Source organism: Coregonus clupeaformis, chromosome 9 (assembly GCF_020615455.1).
Source record: "Coregonus clupeaformis isolate EN_2021a chromosome 9, ASM2061545v1, whole genome shotgun sequence".
Lineage (NCBI taxonomy): Eukaryota > Metazoa > Chordata > Actinopteri > Salmoniformes > Salmonidae > Coregonus > Coregonus clupeaformis.
Genome location: NC_059200.1, coordinates 19,584,571 through 19,607,243, shown reverse-complemented (window position 1 = coordinate 19,607,243; position 22,673 = coordinate 19,584,571). Strand labels below are relative to the sequence as shown.

The window sequence follows — 22,673 nt, the reverse complement described above, 5'->3', positions numbered from 1 at the left end:
TGGGTTTTAGTAGAGCAAACAAAATAATTGTAACGTTTACCATGGCTTTCACTGCGCTCTAACCTTTTCCCCCAATTGCGTTGTTTCCTGTCTAACATACACACTGTGTTTTTTAACTCAGGTTCTAACAGACTTTTCTGGCTGTTACCTTGACGATAAGTTATTCCTGGCCTGTCAACATTAGCTAAGGTGCAGCAACAGAGAGTAGGTCTTAGTTAACTTCTTCGTAGTCTAACAGCTTTTATGTTACTATTTGCAGACCTCAGCTGACTTGCTGTAATGATCTAACCGACTTTATGATCTGATGTGACAAGTAGTATAGTTGCCCTTAAAGACGCAATCCAGCTATTTTGGAACTTTTCCTGTTGAAAAACAATATCCCACGTATAAATACAGTAATGTACACACTTATGGGTTAAAAAAATATGTAAACACACCTATGGGTTAAAAAAATATGTAGTAGAGATATGTAATACTCTAATTATATTTCTATGAACGAGTGTTGCGAGTATGTACTAACATGACAGTAGAGGGCACAATAGACTATCAATAATGGTGAAGTGAATGAACTTGTGATGGTTAGCTGACACTGATTTAGTCAGTTCTCAAGTGGAAGGACTGCAGTTTGCTTGTCCCTGGTAAAGGAAGGACCACAGCCATGGATCTCACATGTGAACTCTTGAGATACAGAGCCCAATTGAAAGCTTGCCAATATCCGATCAAGAGCTGTTGTGGCTGCTGTAATGGAATTGCTCTTGCTTCTACATCTGCATTGCTTATTCTTTGTTTTGTTTTGGCTGGGTTATGTATAAGCACTTTGTGACATCTACTGGAGTGAGTATCATGTGAAACCAAACTGTAAAAGGGCTTTATAAATACATTTGATTGATGTCTTTCCTCTCCCTCTCTCTCTCTCTCCCTCTCTCTCTCTCTCTCCCTCTCTCCCTCCCTCTATCTCTCCCTATCTCTCTCTCTCTCCCTCTCTCTCTCTCTCCGTCCCCCCCAACAGTGGGGACTCCAAGCTGTTGGAAGAGGCAGTCATTCCCCTCGCCAAGATCCTGAGTACGTCTCATGTTTGTGTATTAAGCCTGTCTGTCCTGACTGTTAACCTTTTCTACTTATTAGGACTTTGATGACACCAAAACAAGCTTTTACATTGACTCGTTTCAAACTAAAAACTTCATTGAGTGCTACATTTTTTTATCTTCCGATATTTCCAGCCTTTTATTTGACAGATTGACCTGTAGTTAACATGCTTTCTACATGTTATCATCAGTATTTATAGTGTCTTTGTTTCATAAACAAGACAATATAGATGATTGATATACTATGTGTCAATCACCAAGCAGTCCTTTTAAATACTATACATAGTATTTAAAAGGATCTTCCTCTCTCCTGCCTCTCCCTCTACAGTTGAGAACAATCCCAGAACAGGGAATTTTGGAGCCCTGGTGAGAATATTCCTGGGAAGAACCAAAGAGCTGAAAATATCCACAGAATGCCAGGAGTGAGTATCATGTGAAACCAAACTGTAAAGGGGACAGAATCATCTAAATGAATAGTTCAGTCATAAATACGGCGTGTGTTGTACTCCCGATGTTGAAGTGGTGTTGATGCTGCAACCATTGACATTTGTCATTGGAATCCAGAGGTAGGCCTATAGTTTTGGGACGGTGACATTGATAGTTCAATAATAAATAAGCCCTGGGCTGTACACCATGGAGTGGTGATGCTGAACCTTTGACATTTCCCATTTCCCATGGGAATCCACCCAGAGGTATAATTTGGGCTGTGTGTGAGACATGGTGACATGGTCCCAACCCCACTCCGGATGGAAGATCCAACTCATCCAAGCTGAAATCCAGATTATCTGAGAAAGTGTTTCATTCATAAACCTGAGGGGTGGAGTAATTTAGTTATCCTTCCCAATTACACCCCCCCATTCCTCCATTCAATCTGGTTTTCCACTTTCCCCCACATAATTGGTGTACTATTTAATGAAACTGCCAGTTGAGGACCTGTGAGGTGCCTGTTTCTCAAACTAGACACTCTAATGTATTTGTCCTCTTGCTCAGTTGTGCACCGGGGCCTCCCACTCCTCTTTCTATTCTGGTTAGAGCCAGTTTGCGCTGTTCTGTGAAGGGAGTAGTACACAGCGTTGTACTAGGTCTTCAGTTTCTTGGCAATTTCTCGCATAGAATAGGCTTCATTTCTCAGAACAAGAATAGACTGACGAGTTTCAGAAGAAAGTTCTTTGTTTCTGGCCATTTTGATCCTGTAATCGAACCCACAATTGCTGATGCTCCAGATACTCAACTAGTCTCAAGAAGGCCAGTTTTATTGCTTCTTTAATCAGCACAACAGTTTTCAGCTGTAGGGTTTTCTAATGATCAGTTAGCCTTTTAAAATGATAAACTTGGATTAGCAAACCCAACGTGCCATTGGAACACAGGACTGATGGTTGCTGATAATGGGCCTCTGTACGCCTATGTAGATATTCCATTAAAAATCAGCCGTTTCCAGCTACAATAGCCATTTACAACATGAACAATGTCGATACTGTATTTCTAATCAATTTGATGTTATTTTAATGGACACATTTTTTTGCTTTTCTTTCGAAAAACAAGGACATTTCTAAGTGACCCCAAACATATATATTGTAAACTATTTCCCAAGGCTGACCAGCCTATAGCAAGGCAGGAGAGCCACCAGGCTGAGCTTCTCCAGGCCTATAGCAAGGCAGGAGAGCCACCAGGCTGAGCTTCTCCAGGCCTATAGCAAGGCAGGAGAGCCACCAGGCTGAGCTTCTCCAGGCCTATAGCAAGGCAGGAGAGCCACCAGGCTGAGCTTCTCCAGGCCTATAGCAAGGCAGGAGAGCCACCAGGCTGAGCTTCTCCAGGCCTATAGCAAGGCAGGAGAGCCACCAGGCTAAGCTTCTCCAGGCCTATAGCAAGGCAGGAGAGCCACCAGGCTAAGCTTCTCCAGGCCTATAGCAAGGCAGGAGAGCCACCAGGCTGAGCTTCTCCAGGCCTATAGCAAGGCAGGAGAGCCACCAGGCTAAGCTTCTCCAGGCCTATAGCAAGGCAGGAGAGCCACCAGGCTAAGCTTCTCCAGGCCTATAGCAAGGCAGGAGAGCCACCAGGCTAAGCTTCTCCAGGCCTATAGCAAGGCAGGAGAGCCACCAGGCTGAGCTTCTCCAGGCCTATAGCAAGGCAGGAGAGCCACCAGGCTGAGCTTCTCCAGGCCTATAGCAAGGCAGGAGAGCCACCAGGCTAAGCTTCTCCAGGCCTATAGCGAGGCAGGAGAGCCACTAGGCTGAGCTTCTCCAGGCCTATAGCAAGGCAGGAGAGCCACCAGGCTAAGCTTCTCCAGGCCTATAGCAAGGCAGGAGAGCCACCAGGCTGAGCTTCTCCAGGCCTATAGCAAGGCAGGAGAGCCACCAGGCTGAGCTTCTCCAGGCCTATAGCAAGGCAGGAGAGCCACCAGGCTGAGCTTCTCCAGGCCTATAGCAAGACAGGAGAGCCACCAGGCTTAGCTTCTCCAGGCCTATAGCAAGACAGGAGAGCCACCAGGCTGAGCTTCTCCAGGCCTATAGCAAGACAGGAGAGCCACCAGGCTTAGCTTCTCCAGGCCTATAGCAAGGCAGGAGAGCCACCAGGCTGAGCTTCTCCAGGCCTATAGCAAGGCAGGAGAGCCACCAGGCTGAGCTTCTCCAGGCCTATAGCAAGACAGGAGAGCCACCAGGCTGAGCTTCTCCAGGCCTATAGCAAGGCAGGAGAGCCACCAGGCTTAGCTTCTCCAGGATTAGTTGAGTCAGGGCGGCTCAAAGTGACGAAGAAGATGCGTGCGGTGGAAAGGTGTCTGTGAACCTACTCTGCTTCTCATCAAACACCGGGGTTCACATTCACATACCAAGTTCACCACAGTTACAAGAGAAGCCATTGCATAGTTGTAAGTAATAGAGCTACATTGGTCATAGATTGGCTTGAATGTATGTTTATGAGTGTTGATTGGTGTGCGTTTATGAACTCATCATGGCCCATATCATAGTTACAAGGAATACTATTACTTTATTCATGTTTTGGCTTTAATGTGAGTGTTGTTGGTGTGTGTGTGTGTGTTATATTAGTGTTGATTGGTCTCAGTGTGTGTGTGTTTATGTTGATTGGTGTGAATATGTGTGGATTGGTGTGAATGTGTGTGTTTATGTTAAGGGAGATCTCACGAGTCACAACAACTGTTGTTACCCTGCAGGACCCAGTGTCTTCAGTTCCCCTCAAACCCCTACTTTGGGATGTCCAACCAAATCACTTTACGTCAACATTGACCATATTGGCGAGTATAATAACTTGTCATTTGGGAGCCTGGGGCGTCCAACATGGCTATTCCCCTCTGGTCTTGTCTTATTTTCATGCCTAGTAAGCTACTTGTGAAAATGATTATGCCTTGCTACATCAAATCAAATGTTATTGGTCACATACACATGGTTAGCAGATGTTATTGCGGGTGTAGTGAAATGCTTGTGTTCCTAGCTCCAGCAGTGCTAGTCTATATATGTCTCCTGAGCTAGTCTGTGTGTGACAGATTTCTCTCGTCTACATAAAGTAAGTCTCTAATGACAATAAAGTAACGTTGCTCTTCTTTTCCCCTCTCCAGTCAGCTGTTCATCTGGCAGGCCCACAATGCCCTGTTTATGATCCGCTGCCTGCTCAAAGTCTTCATCAGTGAGATGACAGAAGAGGAGCTGCACCTACAGTTCTCCTACCAGGAGAGGGCGCCAGGCTCCTGCGGTGAGGAATCCCTCCATCCCTCGCTCTACAGTCCTGGTCAAAAGTTTTGAGAATGACACAAGTATTGGTCTTCACAAAGTTTGCTGCTTCAGTGTTTTTAGATATTTTTGTCAGATGTTACTATGGTATACTGAAGTATAATTACAAGCATTCCATAAGGTGTCAAAGGCTTTTATTGACAATTACATTAAGTTTATGCAAAGAGTCAATATTTGCAGTGTTGACCCTTCTTTTTCAAGACCTCTGCAATACGCCCTGGCATGCTGTCAATTAACTTCTGGGCCACATCCTGACAGATGGCAGCCCATTCTTGCATAATCAATGGTTGGAGTTTGTCAGAATTTGTGGGTTTTTGTTTGTCCACCCACCTCTTGAGGATTGACCACAAGTTCTCAATGGGATTAAGGTCTGGGGAGTTTCCTGGCCATGGACCCAAAATCTTGATGTTTTGTTCCCCGAGCCACTTAGTTATCACTTTTGCCTTATGGCAAGGTGCTCCATCATGCTGGAAAAGGCATTGTTCGTCACCAAACTGTTCTTGGATGGTTGGGAGAAGTTGCTCTCGGAGGATGTGTTGGTACCATTCTTTATTCATGGCTGTGCTCTTAGGCAAAATTGTGAGTGAGCCCACTCCCTTGGCTGAGAAGCAACCCCACACATGAATGGTATCAGGATGCTTTACTGTTGGCATGACACAGGACTGATGGTAGCGCTCACCTTGTCTTCTCCGGACAAGCTTTTTTCCGGATGCCCCAAACATCCCTTCTTGACACCAGGCCATCCTCCAAAAGTCTTCGCCTCACTGTGCGTGCAGATGCACTCACACGTGCCTGCTGCCATTCCTGAGCAAGCTCTGCACTGGTGGTGCCCTGATCCCGCAAGCTGAATCAACTTTAGGAGACGGTCCTGGCGCTTGCTGGACTTTCTTGGGCGCCCTGAAGCCTTCTTCACAACAATTGGACCTCTCTCCTTGAAGTTTTTGATGATCCGATAAATGGTTGATTTAGGTGCAATCTTACTAGCAGCAATATCCTTGCCTGTGAAGCCCTTTTTGTGCAAAGCAATGATGACGGCACGTGTTTCCTTGCAGGTAACCATGGTTAACAGAGGAAGAACAATGATTTCAAGCACCACCCTCCTTTTAAAGCTTCCAGTCTGTTATTCTAACTCAATCAGCATGACAGAGTGATCTCCAGCCTAACACACTCTCACCTGTGTTAACGAGAGAATCACTGACATGATGTCAGCTGGTCCTTTTGTGGCAGGGCTGAAATGCAGTGGAAATGTTTTTTGGGGATTAAGTTCATTTTCATGGCAAAGAGGGACTTTGCAATTAATTGCAATTCATCTAATCACTCTTCATAACATTCTGGAGTATATGCAAATTGCCATCATAAAAACGGAGGCAGTAGACTTTGTGAAAATGAATATTTGTGTCATTCTCAAAACTTTTGACCACGACTGTAGACCTGTATCCCTTCATCCATCCATCCTTCCCCTCCCTCCACACACGCACACATCCCTTTCCTATACTGAAGCACAGCCAGGACAGTGTGTCCTTGCAGATGGGAGGGAGGAGAGAGTAGTTAGTGGTGGGAATTGGGAGATTATTTTCTTTTACAGTAAAACCAGTGAAGAAACGAATAAACATGTTAATTAAGTAAATGATGGTGTAATGATGTGATTCACTCTGATTTCAAATAGTGAATTTCACATAACTCATACAGAGACTGACAAGGTCTTAAACAGTCTGAAGGTACCACACAGTGAACTGTGGCTAGATGGGATGTGTGGGGTTGACTCATAACCTGCATTCCTCGCGGTTATAGCTGTGGGCGGCCAGGTTTAGGGTCATGAAATATTGTGTTGAATAAAGAGAAAATGATACATAAAAAATTCCATAAATGTATCATTCTTGTGCAATTTATATCTATAGACTACATTTAGCCGAAAATAATAAAAGAAAAACCTATCTGGCATTAATGCGTAAGCTTAAGGGCATAACTGTACGCGCAACAAATAGCCTACACGCCAATCGCCAAATGCTTTTGGGAACGGGCAGAAAAAGTTAAAGGAGATCCACTAGGCAAAAAGGACAATGTGGGAGTTTAATTCAATAAGAGAAAAGCTGTGAAATGTAGAGTTGAAGATAAAGAGAAGGAAGGGACAGAAAATACATGTTTGGGAAAGATTTGGTGAAGTGGTAAAAGAGGATGATGGCAGTGTCAGCTGTGTGATGGTTGTGAGGAGCTATACAAATTCAACAGTCACAAGATCGGACTTCAAATAGGCCTATGGCAGGTCAAGGGAACCGTAGCCTACTGTTCAGATGGGTTAAATGGAAACTGAAATCTGGACACTGACTGTAGGTCTATAACCTCTCACATTGCCTTAATATTAACTCCTGCAGAATTAAGCATTTCTTGCTGTAAAATGATTCACCAAATGTAGGCAACATTTTTTTACTCAGGAACAGGAGTGGAGAAATGTGATTTATTTATGTCAGCATCTTGAGAGAATGCGAATGCCAGTTAGATACCGTCTGTAGAGGCGCTGTCTTTATCAGCATCGTAAAAGCTGATAGTATTTCAACCACATAAAATCTGCATCCAACCCGAACTGAAATCTTATCAGAAACATGTTGGATCATTTTCACAGCTTTCTATTTCCTTACAACCGGTCAAACTGTTATTATTATTGCATTTTCTCCCCGGTCCCTAAATGTCTTTGCTCTGCGAAAGAAGCAGAAATGACAGCGAAAATTTTACCAATGTCAACTAGATTGAAGCATTCATTCTATCGATTTATGACATTCTGATGAGCAAGGGTTTATTTAGTCTTCTAGGGAAACATATATATATATAATGACAGAAGAGAAGCTGCATGTATCTAATTATAGGCAAGTTCACTAACAAATAGTCTACCAAAATGTCGGAAATTATAAGCAGAAAAATATCTAGATCAGGCACAAAAGATCCTGCACCCCCTGTCAGAAAATAGTTCTGCCGTCTCTGACTGTAGCCTGCAGCACATTTTCTATATTAGCGGGTTAGGGTCAGGTGTAGGCCTCAGATTTTAACTATCACATATAGTCGGGCGGTTGCGGATGGGTTATTAGCTATTGCGGGCGGGTGTGGGTGAACAGCTGACCCGCGCACCATTAGCGGCTATTATGGCCACCTTTTTCTTTCATCCATGCCAGTAAGAGTCAATGATGGAGAAATTATGTTATTTGTTATACTCCAGGCCTATGACAAAGAACACATTTCCACAGATCACATAGCCAAACTAACCCATCTGAGTGAATATAGAGACTGCAGTGATGAGACAGTCAACCTGTATAGTGAGGAATGTTTCGCTTTACACTAAAACCAAGTAGAAAGGGGTAAACATCCTAATTGTTGAGTGAATTATTAGGAAATGATGTTGTGTTTTACTGAGATCTATGAAAGGGAAAACATTTGCACACGCATACATACAATCTGAGAGAATGTAAAGACTGATGATTTCTTAAACACACACTCTGAAGCTGCCACAGTTACATAAACTGCAGTTTATGGCCCCCTTTTCCATGATTCATCCCTTTACCAGTCCAGTCACTGCATTTCCTCATCTGGTATTGTCTTCAGCGGCTGGGTACTGTAGGTAACCCTTCCATTGTCACAGAGAGAGAGAGAGAGAGACAAAAAGAGAGGGAGAGAGACAGGGCGAGAGAGAAGGAGAGAAATGTGGAAAAATAGCATCACATCCCATCAAGTTAATATCTGCTCTGCAGTCTAGAATGGCTTTCCAATAAACCCTTGGCCCCCAGGGTTGGGTTGGACCAGCGAGAGGGGGGAGAGAGAGAGAGGAGGGGGAGAGAGAGAAGGGGGGAGAGAGAAGGGGGGAGAGAGAAGGGGGAGAAGAGGGGGAGGGGGGAGAGAGAGAGAGAGAAGGGGGGAGGGGAGAAGAGGGGGGGAGAGAGAGAAGGGAGGGGAGGGGGGAAGAGCGAGAAGGGAGGGGGGAGGGGGGCGAAGAGCGAGGGAGGGGGGAGAGAGGGGAGGGCGAAGAGGGGTGGGGGGGAGAGGAGAGGGGGAAGAGAGAGGAGAGAGAGAGCATGGGAAGGGAGGAGGGTGTTAGTGGGAAGAGAAGAAAAGGGGATGTTAGTGGGAAGAGGAGAGGAGTGCTGGAAACACGCTTAATTGGAAGTTGTTGCAGACAGAGAAGGAGATGGTGCCAACAGGCTGTCTTCACCCTCCACTGTGTCTCTCTCTTTCTCTGTCTCTCTCTCTCTCACCCCCTGAAAGAATAAAGGAGAGAGAGGGAGTGGGGACAGGAGGGGGAAAATGGAGCGTATGAGAAGGAAAGAGAAGAGGGAGGGAAGGATAGAAGGGAAGGAGGGGGAAAATGCCAATGGTGTATTGCCAGGGGTTATGCAGGGACCAAAACTGACTCAGAGCAGAGTGTTGTTTTTGTTTTTCTGCTTGTGATTTATGTTGCCTGTCTATGTTGCTGTTCTATAACACAGACTGATGAATGTGTAGACAGGGAATAGTCTAGTAGTCACAGGAAATTTAACATGCAGAGAGTAACATTGAATATGCATAGGATGCTTTATAAAACAGTGTTTGGTACTTGTGTCCATTACAAGGTCAATTTGAAGTGAACTGTAAAGATAACAAAACATATATCCTAGGGATGTAACGATTCACTGATACGCATCGGTCCCCGATTCAAATGTTTAAGATACAAGTGCTTCGGTCCTTGGACCCCAAACCGATCGAAATGTAGCGTGCATCGGTCAGAAAATCGATTCAAAAGTTACGAATCGCCGGTTCACTAAAATGTTTTGCTCATATTACATTCTTTCTACCTTCCGAAAATACCTCTCATCTTTTGTGACAACTGATGCGTCCTCTCCTTCAGTGTTGAACTGAGCATGTAACTGTGTTGACAGTCATTGACCTACAAGTCATTTTGCATTCTGAACAACCCCAGGCAATATCAGTAGCTTAGTCAAACTGTGCACTGTTCCCAGTTTCGCGCGCAGACTAACGGGAGGTAGGCGGCCTGTTCCTGATCTTGCACATCTGCGCGGCACCTTCAGCATTCAAATGCTAAAATGGCTTGCTTGATATTAGGCTTTATTAGTTGAGTGACAACCTGTGTAATTTGCTAGGTAATTGTCATCTATCCGCTGTTGAAAGTAAGCTACTGGAGACAACTCTCATCTGACTATACCTGCTGAATGGGGATTACAATAGATTCTATTTTGATTGTTCAGGTTCACCATCAGCAATCGTTTTGGTAGTTTTGCTTTAAACAATCGGTGTATATGGTCATTTTTTTATATACTATACAGGGTAAAGTTGATAATTTCATAACGAGGACAGCAACCACAGAGGAGAAGAGAAGATCACTCCCAAACGGTCAAAACCATTAGATTTTTTAGTTGGGATGAAATCCAATGTTGTGCTATATATTCATTGGCTATGTCATGGCTAATTTGTAAATGATAAATATTGATACATTACTAGCTCCAACACAATCTGCAAAAAATGACAGGTGAATTAGTGGGTGATGGGGATTTCAGAACCAAAGTGGGGGGACAATAAAACACAGACTACACACACACAGAAGTCGGCTCAGGCAGATCCAGCTCAGAGACCCAGCTCAGACAGATCCAGCTCAGACAGATCCAGCTCAGAGACCCAGCTCAGAGACCCATCCAGCTCAGAGACCCAGCTCATGAGCTCCATCAGCAGCAGATATGAATTTAAAATGGAAAATTAATGTGTTGATGCAGCAAATGTTAGTGCATCGAATCGTGTCGCACTGATTCGTTCTCTAATCAAACTGAATCGTTTCAAACTGAATCGTTGCTGTACGGAGCTCATGTATACGTATCGAGTCGTCTTGAAAGGGAAAGATGCACATCCCTAATATATCCAGAGACCCTTACGGTCAATCACAGCAGGTAAACGATAAATGGACGTTGCCATGATAAAACGATCTACAAGACCGCCCGTTTCTCGTCTCTGTTGCCATAGCTCAGAGCATATATACAATCAGTTGTCAGTTTATTAGGTACACCAGCCCATTGACAAAAATCGTTAGCTCCTACAGACAATGAGTCACGTGGCCGTGGCTTGCTGTATAAAGCAGGCATCGAGGCATTCAGTTACTGTTCGATTGAACGTTAGAATGCGCAAAACGATTGACCTTAAGCGTCTTTGAGCGTGGTATGATCGTCGGTGCCTGGCTCGACGGTTCCAGTATCTCAGAAACGGCCGGCCTCCTGTGCTTTTCACGCACGACATTGTTCCCAGTTCCTGTTGCATCATGCTGATGGCAGAGTGAAAATGTGACTTTTTGGTCCACCTGCAGGTAGATCAAAAACATCTACCAGCCACTCAGATTTTTTACCAGCTAAAATCATTTTTGCCGCTAAAATTACCCCAACAAAACACAAAAAAAGGATGAGCAGGCTTTGTAATATTTCTAAAACAATAAATGTATTACAAGTAAGAAGTAATCTGGTACAGTGCTGTGAAAAAATATTTCCCCCTTGCGATTTTTTTCTACTTTTGCATATTTTTTCTACTGAATGTTATCAGAACCTAATATTAGATAAAGGGAACCTGAGTTTACAAATACAAAAAAAAGAATGTATACGTATTTTATTTATTTAATAAAAGTTATGCAACACCCAATTCCCTTATGAAAAAGTAATTGCCCCCTTACACTCAATAACTGGTTGTGCTACCTTTAGCTGCAATGACCTCAACCGAATGCTTCCTGTAGTTGTTGATCAGTCTCTCACATCGCTGTGGAGGAATTTTGTCCCACCCTTGCATGCAGAACTGCTTTAACTGTGGGTTTTCAAGCATGAACTGGTCGTTCCAAGTCCTGCCACAACATCTCAATAGGGATTAGGTCTGGAAATGGCTAGGCCATTCCAAAACTTCAAATGTGTTGCTTTTAACCATTTTAATGTAGACTTGATTGTGTGTTTTGGATCATTGTCTTGCTGCATGACCCAGCTGCGCTTCAGCTTCAGCTCACAGACGGATGGTCTGACATTCTCCTGTAGAATTCTCTGATACAGAGCAGAATTCATGGTTCCTTCTATTAAGGCAAGTTGTCCAGGTCCTGAGGCAGCAAAACATCTCCAAACCATCACACTACCACCACCATGCTTGACCGTTGGTATGAGGTTTTTACTATGGTTTTCGCCAGACATAATGGGACCCATCTTGTCCAAAAAGTTGACTCCAGTTTGCCAAAAAGCACCTGGATGATCGTTAAGACTCTTGGAAGAATGTTCTATGGACAGATGAGTCAAAAGTATAAAATGTTGGACGACATGGGTAGACTTTAGTTAAAAGTAAATTAGACCAACTGTTATGTCTGTGTGCAGCACATCTAAAAATGATTTGTTACTCAGCTCTTCACATGCTCACAGCCCCCCAGCGTTGCCGTGCGAGGTGGGATAAGCAATATACGATTCCTAGTCTTTTACTTTGTGCGATTTATTTACCAGCTATGAAACAGAAACGTCAGGAATACTTTGAAAACAGCTACTGCAGCATTTATTTTACTATAAATGTGATCATATTTGACTTTTTATTCCCAAATGCGAGTGAAATACTTGCGCCGTGGAGCCCTGACCACCCGCCAACGTGGCTGGTGAAACAGACATCTTACCCGCCAATGCCAAAATCTACACGCAGCTGGTGGGTGTCAATTTTAGGCCCTGGTCCATGGCCCCATCCTGGCTGGTGTCAACGGTACAGGCTGTTGGCGGTGGTGTAATGGTGTGGGGAACATTAGTTCCCTCGTTACCAGTTGAGCAATGTTTCCATTCCCAGAATAAATCAAGCTGTTCTGGAGGTAAAGAGGGATTCGACCCGGTACTAGACCTAATAAACTGGCCACTGAGTGTATATTTAATAGCTATCAAGGCCATGCATCCAACAGAGCCACCCCACTGTACCTTGCGGTCTTCTCATGTGCGTAGGTTTTCCTGTGAGGTGAGCTTGGGTCTCCACTCCACGTTTTTCCATTGAACCCAAATGGACACAAAGTACTCTTTGTAGTCGAGTAGGGGGTCATTGTAGCTATTGGCTGGTCTAATTGAAAGGTGGGTGAAAGCAGAGACAGGCTAGGTAATTGGCTAAACTTCTCCCTCTGTGTCTCTCTCTCTCTCTCTCTCTCTCTCTCTCTCTCTCTCTCTCTCTCTCTCTGCAGACACGGGGAGCGAGGACCTGCTAGAGGAGCTAATGTGTAACCTGGTGCACCTAGTCGTCGAGGTGCCCCTGCTGTGAGTACCTTGGGGAGGGGTAGGGGTGGACTGAGTCTGGACCCCCTATTGCTCCCACCTGAGGTGGAGGGAGGGTGAGGGGTACACCGTGGAGGTGCCCCTGCCGTGAGGGGATGGTGCAGAGGGGGAGGGATGGGGACTGAGTCTGGAGCCTGTCTGGGCTCCTCCAGCTGTTTTAATGGGCTCTCAGATGGTGACAAATGAAAGGCCAGCTCTACAAACTGCAGGTGTTCTAGATACCTGCTGCATTGAAATATTAGATCTCCACACACCGACTGTGTCATCAGCATTTTATACCCCTTTCACATAAAAGCCTCTTATAATGAGACCCTAAGTCCTAAAGGTACCATCTGTTGTGGGGAAAGATGATCCTGTCTTCTGTACCTACTCCCCCCAAAAGGTTGAATATAGAGAGCTCCAGTGTGAATGGGCCATTAGCACCAGGTCAGGTTGAATATAGAGAGCTCCAGTGTGAATGGGCCATTAGCACCAGGTCAGTCTGGTGTCAAACCAAGGACATTGTCTTTGTCTTTCAATTCATCATTCTTTCTCTGACTCTGTCTGTACCTGCCAGACACTTTCTTTCTTCAGGCTGTTTTCACATTGGTGATAGCAAAGGGACGTTTTCACAAGGTTCTCCAGACACAGTACTGTTGTGTAAACTTGCGAAATTATCACATCTCGAGCGCTACCTCCCGAGGGTTGCGCACGACACACGCCCGACAGTTGCCCCCCCTCCGATCAGGGCAGTGTGAACAGAATTGTCTCGTTGAGCTCAAAGCTCCTACAGTATAATGGGAAATAGCAGAGCAATGTTTCTGAAACAGCTCAAATATATAGACATTTTCCTTATATTTGAGACTTGTTTTATTGAGGTTTTACCTGAAATTGCAGTAACAGCCTGTTACATTCTGAACATGTTGCCGTAGCTGCCGGCTGCTCTGAGCCATGGAAAACTATGGAAGCCCATTCCTTGCACCAACATCTTTTTTTTTTTAATACTGGTGATGCTATCTCAAAGTGTTGACATATGTAAGTCAACATTTTGAGAAACGTAAGTCAACATATTGAGATGGTAGATCATACAAATATGTATTTTTTTTTCTTCATTTCTAACATTGTTTGGTCATTTCAGAGGTGGCACCACAGGTCACAGAATGGGGGTAGGGTATTTAATAAAAAATTAAAAAAACTCCTGGCCCTAGGGAGCATGAAAACATAAAAATCATGTCAAACAATTCATGAGGCGAATCAATCCAAACAACAGTACTTTATCCCTCTTTTCAACGCTTTTGTGTCAATATTTTTTATTCAACCAAATCAAAAGTACTGGGGGTAATGCCAGCTCGCCACACGTTTGCCAGCAGCCCTGCTGTGCTGATCTCTGCCACGTGGATAGATGGAAATCGCCACACAATGCTACAAATAAAGATACATATCATCTATATGTACAGTATTTATTATATTTTTGGGTGGCGGGAATGACCTTCCATATAGAACAGCTCAACATCTCAACTCCCCGGTGAATTATAGCCTACCCACGTTTTCAGTCGCAAATTTGCTTTTACCACATGTAGCCTGAGCCTAATAATTTGCATGATGTTGATAAAAAAATAAAGCATGGTTTGTTGTAAGGTAGACCTACTTTATATTGGTATTAGAGGGGTAATCGTTCATTTTTGATAGGCTAAAGACATATTAGCTTTAGCTAGCAGTAACTGTGATATTGTCTTGAAGGTAAAATGTAATGAGTGTACAGAGGAGAAACCCTTCAGGGCATAAAATTGAAACCCGCCAAATGAGGGTAGATTTAGGTATTGGTGAGTAAGAATGGCTATTTCACTAGCCACGTTGGCGGGTGGCCCTACAGTGCGAGCATTACATTCGCATTTGTGAATAAAAATAGTCAAAAGTAAAGTATGAGCATATGTGCGATTTTAGTAGCCGTTTTCAAAGTATTTCTTCTGTTTTGTTTCATAGCTGCTAATCGCACAAAGAAATACGAATCTTACAGCTTTGCGCACTGTAAGTGAAGCGCTGATAGATTCGTTTTTGGAGGCGCTGGCACAGGCATAAAAGTTTGTCTAATTTACCCAAGTCAACAAAGTAAGACTTTGTCCAAGTGTTTCTTGGCTATTTACATTGTTTTGTTCAAAAGCTCGGTTGTTTTTCAATGTTAGTTTGAATCTGCTGCTTCAACTGATAGCGAAGAGACGCTGTAGACCATGGTTTCCTAAACTCTGTCCTTGGGACCCCAAGGGGTGCATGTTTAGTTTTTTGCCCTAGTACTAGACAGCTGACTCAAATATTGAACTAATCATCAAGCTTTGACAATTTGAATCAGCTGTGTAGTGTTAGGGCAAAAACCAAAACGTGCACCCCTTCGGGTCCCAAGGACCAAGTTTGGGAAACGCTACTGTAGACGCTGTCTACTTACTACTAGTCACATCCCAAATCTCACACACACACAGACACACGTGACGTGACTCGAGTGACCCCATTACCACGGTAACCTCACACCCTTAAAGGGGCAGCTGAACATTTTGGTTAAAAGACTCAAGTCACAAAAAATGTAATGAAATTGAGCATTATACCACATTACTTCTTACTAATACATTTCTTGTTTTAGAAACATAACAAAGCATGGTCATCAGTTTTTTTAAATAGTAATTATGGCCCCAAAATATTTTGGCTGTTAAAAAATCTGAGTGGCTTGTAGTTTAAAAAAAAACCTACCTGCCACGGTGGCTAGTGAACAAAACGTACATTTTAGGCCCTGAAACCCTTTAATTCTCTGTACATGCTTGTGAATTGTTGCTTTATTCAAGAGTGTAATATGGAAGAGTTGCTTACTTAAAGGAACATTTCAGAATTCATCATCTCCAGCACCACCACAACATCAACATATGTGAAAATGGCGCGTTTCTATATTTTGTACAGAAAAAGATTGAGGCATATATATTTTTCTGTACAAAATATAGAAACGCGCCATTTTCACATATGTTGATGTTGTGGTGGTGCTGGAGATTATGAAGTAGAACATTTTTGAAATGTCCCTTTAACATTAGCTAGTAGAATAGTTTGCAATGGTTCTCTTCCAGGCTAGTGGCTACTGTGACATTTACGGTACTTTTGAGCTGCGACGCAAGAACGTCAACCGAAACCTTCTCTCGGCTCGTGACATTCCCGTCACTAATGTGAATTGAAAAGTGTATGTACATATTATGTCAATTGAAATTTCGTCCTGATAACTTTATTCAGTGATAATAAGCCCCCCCGATTTTTACGAATTATCTTTGAAAGACAGGGTCCTGAAAAAGGGACATTTCTTTTTTTGCTGAGTTTATATATATATATATATATATATTCATTTTCGAGAATGAAAAGCGTGGGATGGAAATTCGATACGATTCTATGCACTAACATTTGCTGCATAAATACATTAATTTCCCATTCTAAATTCAAATCTGCTGCTGATGGAGCTCATGAGCTGGGTCTCTCTGAGCTGGATGGGTCTCTGAGCTGGGTCTCTGAGCTGGGTGGGTCTCTGAGCTGGGTCTCTGAGCTGGTTCTCTGAGCTGGGTCTCTGAGCTGGTTCTCTGAGCTGGGTGGGTCTCTTTGAGCTGGGTCTCTGAGCTGGGTCTCTCTGAGCTGGGTGGGTCTCTCTGAGCTTGGTCTCTGAGCTGGGTGGGTCTCTCTGAGCTGGGTCTCTCTGAGCTGGGTGGGTCTCTCTGAGCTGGGTCTCTGAGCTGGGTGGGTCTCTCTGAGCTGGGTCTCTGAGCTGGGTCTCTCTGAGCTGGGTGTGTGTGTGTGAATGATGTATGTCTATGGTGTATACTATGTAGGCAAGCTGATCTGAGCCATAAGGGAGACTAGGCGTTACCACCCCACTACAACTATCAGATTAGAGCCATAATGGAGACTAGACGTTACTACCACTATCACATTAGAGCCATAATGGAGACTAGACGTTACCACCCCACTACCACTATCAGATTAGAGCCATAATGGAGACTAGACGTTACCACCCCACTACCACTATCAGATTAGAGCCATAATGGAGACTAGACGTTACCACCCTACTACCACTATCAGATTAGAGCCATAATGGAGACTAGACGTTACCACCCCACTATCACATTAGAGCCATAATGGAGACTAGACGTTACCACCCCACTATCACATTAGAGCCATAATGGAGACTAGGTGTTACCACCCCACTACCACTATCAGATTAGAGCCATAATGGAGACTAGACGTTACCACCCCACTACCACTATCAGATAGGGGGAGGAGCAGGCAATGTAGCCTGTCGTTGTCAATAGACGGGTTGGTTGTTTAGCAACAAAAGTGACACGTGCACAACTATGGGGTAAGACATAGGGGGTTGGCTTAATCGCTCTCAACATTTGTCCTATAAAATGTTTTAGCTACAACAGTGACCCGAGTGCGGTAGCTAAGCTACAACAGTGACCCGAGTGCGGTAGCTAAGCTACAACAGTGACCCGAGTGCGGTAGCTAAGCTACAACAGTGACCCGAGTGCGGTAGCTAAGCTACAACAGTGACCCGAGTGCGGTAGCTAAGCTACAACAGTGACCCAGTGCGGTAGCTAAGCTACAACAGTGACCGAGTGCGGTAGCTAAGCTACAACAGTGACCCGAGTGCGGTAGCTAAGCTACAACAGTGACCCGAGTGCGGTAGCTAAGCTACAACAGGGACCCGAGTGCGGTAGCTAAGCTACAACAGGGACCCGAGTGCGGTAGCTAAGCTACAACAGTGACCGAGTGCGGTAGCTAAGCTACAACAGTGACCCGAGTGCGGTAGCTAAGCTACAACAGTGACCGAGTGCGGTAGCTAAGCTACAACAGTGACCCGAGTGCGGTAGCTAAGCTACAACAGTGACCGAGTGCGGTAGCTAAGCTACAACAGTGACCCGAGTGCGGTAGCTAAGCTACAACAGTGACCCGAGTGCGGTAGCTAAGCTACAACAGTGACCCGAGTGCGGTAGCTAAGCCATTTGGATATTTATTCTATGGTAGCCTTCCTGTTAAACTGAAACTGTAAAGTGAACCGTTAACAGGGCCTGGATGGGTTTTACAGACCGTTTAATCTCTAGATGCCAGTCTAATGCCAAGAGGAAGACTAGAGCTCTCCTCTCTCCCTCCCTCCCTCAGTGTATGTATCACTACCAGTCAGTGGTATAGCAGCCCCACTCTAAGTGAGAAGAACCAGGTGTAAAAATAGAACCCTGTGTGTCTCTGAAAGTGTTAGGCATCCGTGCCGTGTGACATCACAGGCTGTGCAACGGAACTGGAAGAGCGGGGGGACAGGAAGGAGAGGAAAAATGGAGGGGGAGAGAAATAGAGTGGGAGGGATAGAGAGAGCTGGGGAAGAGCATAGGGCTCTCTCTGTGACGACCAGTGTCACTTTAGACATGCAGTTATGTCCGGTGCTCGACTTGGGCAGGTGTTCTCCGGGAACTGAGTAACGGCACCTCAAATAGAATATTAACTCAATAGTATTGAGGAGTTCCACCTCAATTTAAACAGTAACGGTACCCAAAATCAGTACTGGTGCCTATTTCAGTCGAAATCAAGCACTGGTTATATCACACAGAGACATGGAGATGCTGCTCCATCTGTTAGTGTGGTCCAATTCATCAGAAGGAAATAGTACCACAACCTCGTTTCCTCAGGATGGAACCGGTTCAATAAACACAGTAGAATCCCTGTGGTGGTGGTAGGATGGAATGGATCCCTGTGGTGGTGGTAGGATGGAATGGATCCCTGTGGTGGTGGTGGTAGGATGGAATGGATCCCTGTGGTGGTGGTAGGATGGAATGGATCCCTGTGGTGGTGGTAGGATGGAATGGATCCCTGTGGTGGTTGTAGGATGGAATGGATCCCTGTGGTGGTGGTAGGATGGAATGGATCCCTGTGGTGGTGGTAGGATGGAATGGATCCCTGTGGTGGTTGTAGGATGGAATGGATCCCTGTGGTGGTGGTAGGATGGAATGGATCCCTGTGGTGGTGGTAGGATGGAATGGATCCCTGTGGTGGTGGTAGGATGGAATGGATCCCTGTGGTGGTTGTAGGATGGAATGGATCCCTGTGGTGGTGGTAGGATGGAATGGATCCCTGTGGTGGTTGTAGGATGGAATGGATCCCTGTGGTGGTTGTAGGATGGAATGGATCCCTGTGGTGGTTGTAGGATGGAATGGATCCCTGTGGTGGTGGTGGTAGGATGGAATGGATCCCTGTGGTGGTGGTAGGATGGAATGGATCCCTGTGGTGGTGGTAGGATGGAATGGATCCCTGTGGTGGTGATAGGATGGAATGGATCCCTGTGGTGGTGGTAGGATGGAATGGATCCCTGTGGTGGTTGTAGGATGGAATGGATCCCTGTGGTGGTGGTAGGATGGAATGGATCCCTGTGGTGGTGGTAGGATGGAATGGATCCTGTGGTGGTGGTAGGATGGAATGGATCCCTGTGGTGGTGGTAGGATGGAATGGATCCCTGTGGTGGTGGTAGGATGGAATGGATCCCTGTGGTGGTTGTAGGATGGAATGGATCCTGTGGTGGTTGTAGGATGGAATGGATCCTGTGGTGGTGGTAGGATGGAATGGATCCTGTGGTGGTTGTAGGATGGAATGGATCCTGTGGAGGAAGACTGGTGGTTATGCTGAGGCTGGAGGACCATGTTTGTGTCACGACTATCACAAACGTAGAATGTTAGCTGACAATGTCACAAACGTCGACGTGGTAACTGACATTGTCACAAACGATGCGCACGCTTCAATGGCGTGTGTTGTGATTCTGGATGGCCAGATGGCTAGCAACAATGATAAGAAGCTGCCATGTGGGGAATCCTAGGGGGCTCGTTTCAGCTCGGTTCATCTTATTGATACCATGTCTTGTTTTGAGGTGTTTTGACTGATGTCACGTCTATGCTAATATGGCAAAATAAATGCTAGCTAACCAACAACTGTAACGATATATTTGAGACAACACGTGCTCATTGTGCAAATGTATTTGTTTTCAATAAACATTTGAGTCAGAATTGTTGTTTACATGTTGTCAACAATCTAAGCCAATCCCATCTGTTTTGCCCCATACTGTAGTTGCGCACGCTTCGCTTTTGTTGCTAAACAACCAACCCGTCTATAACAACGAGGACATGTCACACAGAGACATAGAGATGCTCAATCTGTTAGTCACTACATGTGGGCCAATTCATGAGGGGGAGAGCAGCTTATAGGTCACGCAAACCCTTATGGGTTAGCTTAGGTTACCTCGTCCTCCTCTCAACGACACACCACATTAATTCAGAATGCCATGTTTCCTGTCAACTGAACAGGCTTTGTGCAACACAGTCACCAAATAATGGTACTATAACAGGTATTTATCACTCTCTCTCTCTGTCTCTCTGTCCCTCTGTCCCTCTGTCCCTCTGTCCCTCTGTCCCTCTCTCTCTCTCGCTCTCTCTCTCTCTCTCTCCCCCTCTCCCTCTCTCCCCCCCTCTCTCTCTCTCTCTCTCTCTCTCTCTCTCTCTCTCTCTCTCTCTCTCTCTCTCTCTCTCTCTCTCTCCTCTCTCTCTCTCTCTCTCTCTCTCTCTCTCTCTCTCTCTCTCTCTCTCTCTCTCTCTCTCTCTCTCTCTCTCTCTCTCTCTCTCTCTCTCTCTCTCTCTCTCTCTCTCTCTCTCTCTCTCTCTCTCTCACAGGGACATCACTTACAGTATCCTGTTTGAGGCTGTGACTACCATGCTGGTGTTACTGTCCTACCAGCTCTTCCACAAGGAGATGCTGAGAGACGGACTAATTTACCAGTACCTGATCAAGGGACGATGGTGAGTGGATACGTGGATCTACACACACACATACACAGATCCTGTGAGACAAACTCATTTACCAGTACCTGATGAAGGGACGATGAGAGTGTGGAGACATTTGAAAGAAATCGAATACAATTTGAACCCAGGTCTGCTACATACCTAAACAGATATGGGTGGTGTGGCTGTAGTCTCCCCATTTACTCTTATTTAGCACAATGACACAATCACATGACCTAAAAGTAACCTAGACTCCTGACAAGGGAGTATCCACAATAACACAATCACCTGAACCTAACTAAGGAACTTTAGCAAGTCTTCATGAGTCCTTGGAAATTAGATTCAGATTCAGGGTTCCGGAGTAACATTCTCGGGTTCCTGGTAATGTTCTCAGCTCTCACTTTCTGTGAAAAGTGGCCCAGCCAAGATGTCTGTCTGTCTCGGGCACTAAGCAGAGAGCCAGTCATCTCCCTGGTGGTTCTACAGGGCTGTGCCCCGAATGGCACTCTATAACCTATTTAGTGCACCGTTTTTGACCAGGGCCCATTGTGGGGCTCTGGTCAAAAGTAGTGCATTACATAGACAACAGGGTGCCATTTGGGGCACAGAAGTGGTCTGGCCCTAACCCGTCTGGTAGTGGGTAACCAAGGGTGAAGAGGAGGCAGAACACATAGTGATTGTGTCTGTGGCGTAAGGATACGGGGGAGGACGGGCAGGGGTAGTGCTCCGGTCAGTGTTGTGTCAAAGGTTCAGGGTTACAGAGTTCCTGCCTGGCCTGGCTGCCGCCATGCCCGAGTGTTGTTTTGTTGCGAGAGCACGGTGTTCGTACACACTCACAAAGAGACGCACATACACACAGAGCAAAGTACACACACACACAGTGCGACCCTGTCTGGGGTCCAGTGGGAGCCTGGCCAGGGCACACAGGAAGCCTCGGACTAAAAACAGCGGCCACAAAAACACACAAGCTGTTTCTCTAAGCCGTCCACTTCTCTCTGTCTCACTCACACACACACACACACACACTCACCAGCCTCTCACAATAGAGTTTGTGTTTCTCTCCTCACATTTTAAACACAACAAACGTAAGCCCACTGCTGCTTTTCTTGGGCCGTTTTCCCGTATCTTTCCAAGCTATTTTCATGTTTTAACGTTGGTTTCCCACAAAAACATCCAAAAACAGTAAACTCCTATTATCATTAACACAGAAAGGCCAGTCATCCTGTCTCCCTTTTTGTCTTTAACATATTTCATTATTTCAACATCGGTCTTGAGATTATAAGAACAACTCTCCTCTTGTTCACTGTTTCTTCAGATATGTGTTATTATGAAACAGTTACAGCATATGATAACAACCGTTCATGGTCGACGTCGTGCCCATCTACTGCCAGCAGATCTGTGTTTTCTGTTGCTGTGCCGGCCTTTGTGTTACAGACTGTGGTCCTGTTGTCTTTGCCGGTGTGTCCCTGACCAGTGGGTTAGTGAAGACCCTGCTGTATAACTTCATCAGACCTGTTCTGTCTTACTTTCTGTCCCTGACCTCCTTGTCTCTGTCTCTGTTCTGCCAGTGTGTCCCTGACCAGTGGGTTAGTGAAGACCCTGCTGTATAACTTCATCAGACCTGTTCTGTCTTACTTTCTGTCCCTGACCTCCTTGTCTCTGTCTCTGTCTCTGTTCTGCCAGTGTGTCCCTGACCAGTGGGTTAGTGAAGACCCTGCTGTATAACTTCATCAGACCTGTTCTGTCTTACTT

General features: G+C 45.1%; 1 protein-coding gene across 2 annotated transcripts in view; it reads left to right on the top strand.

Moving 5' to 3' along the window:
- The window catches only part of LOC121573427 (dymeclin), a 138,004-nt gene that overhangs the window by 7,174 nt on the left and 108,157 nt on the right, over nt 1–22,673 (top strand). For both annotated transcript variants that reach the window (XM_041885399.1, XM_041885398.1), the window contains exons 3-7: nt 1,010–1,062; nt 1,414–1,507; nt 4,657–4,790; nt 13,020–13,092; nt 20,814–20,939. In XM_041885399.1, coding sequence (XP_041741333.1) covers nt 1,010–1,062; nt 1,414–1,507; nt 4,657–4,790; nt 13,020–13,092; nt 20,814–20,939 — 480 coding nt within the window. The remainder of the gene's footprint in view (nt 1–1,009; nt 1,063–1,413; nt 1,508–4,656; nt 4,791–13,019; nt 13,093–20,813; nt 20,940–22,673) is intronic.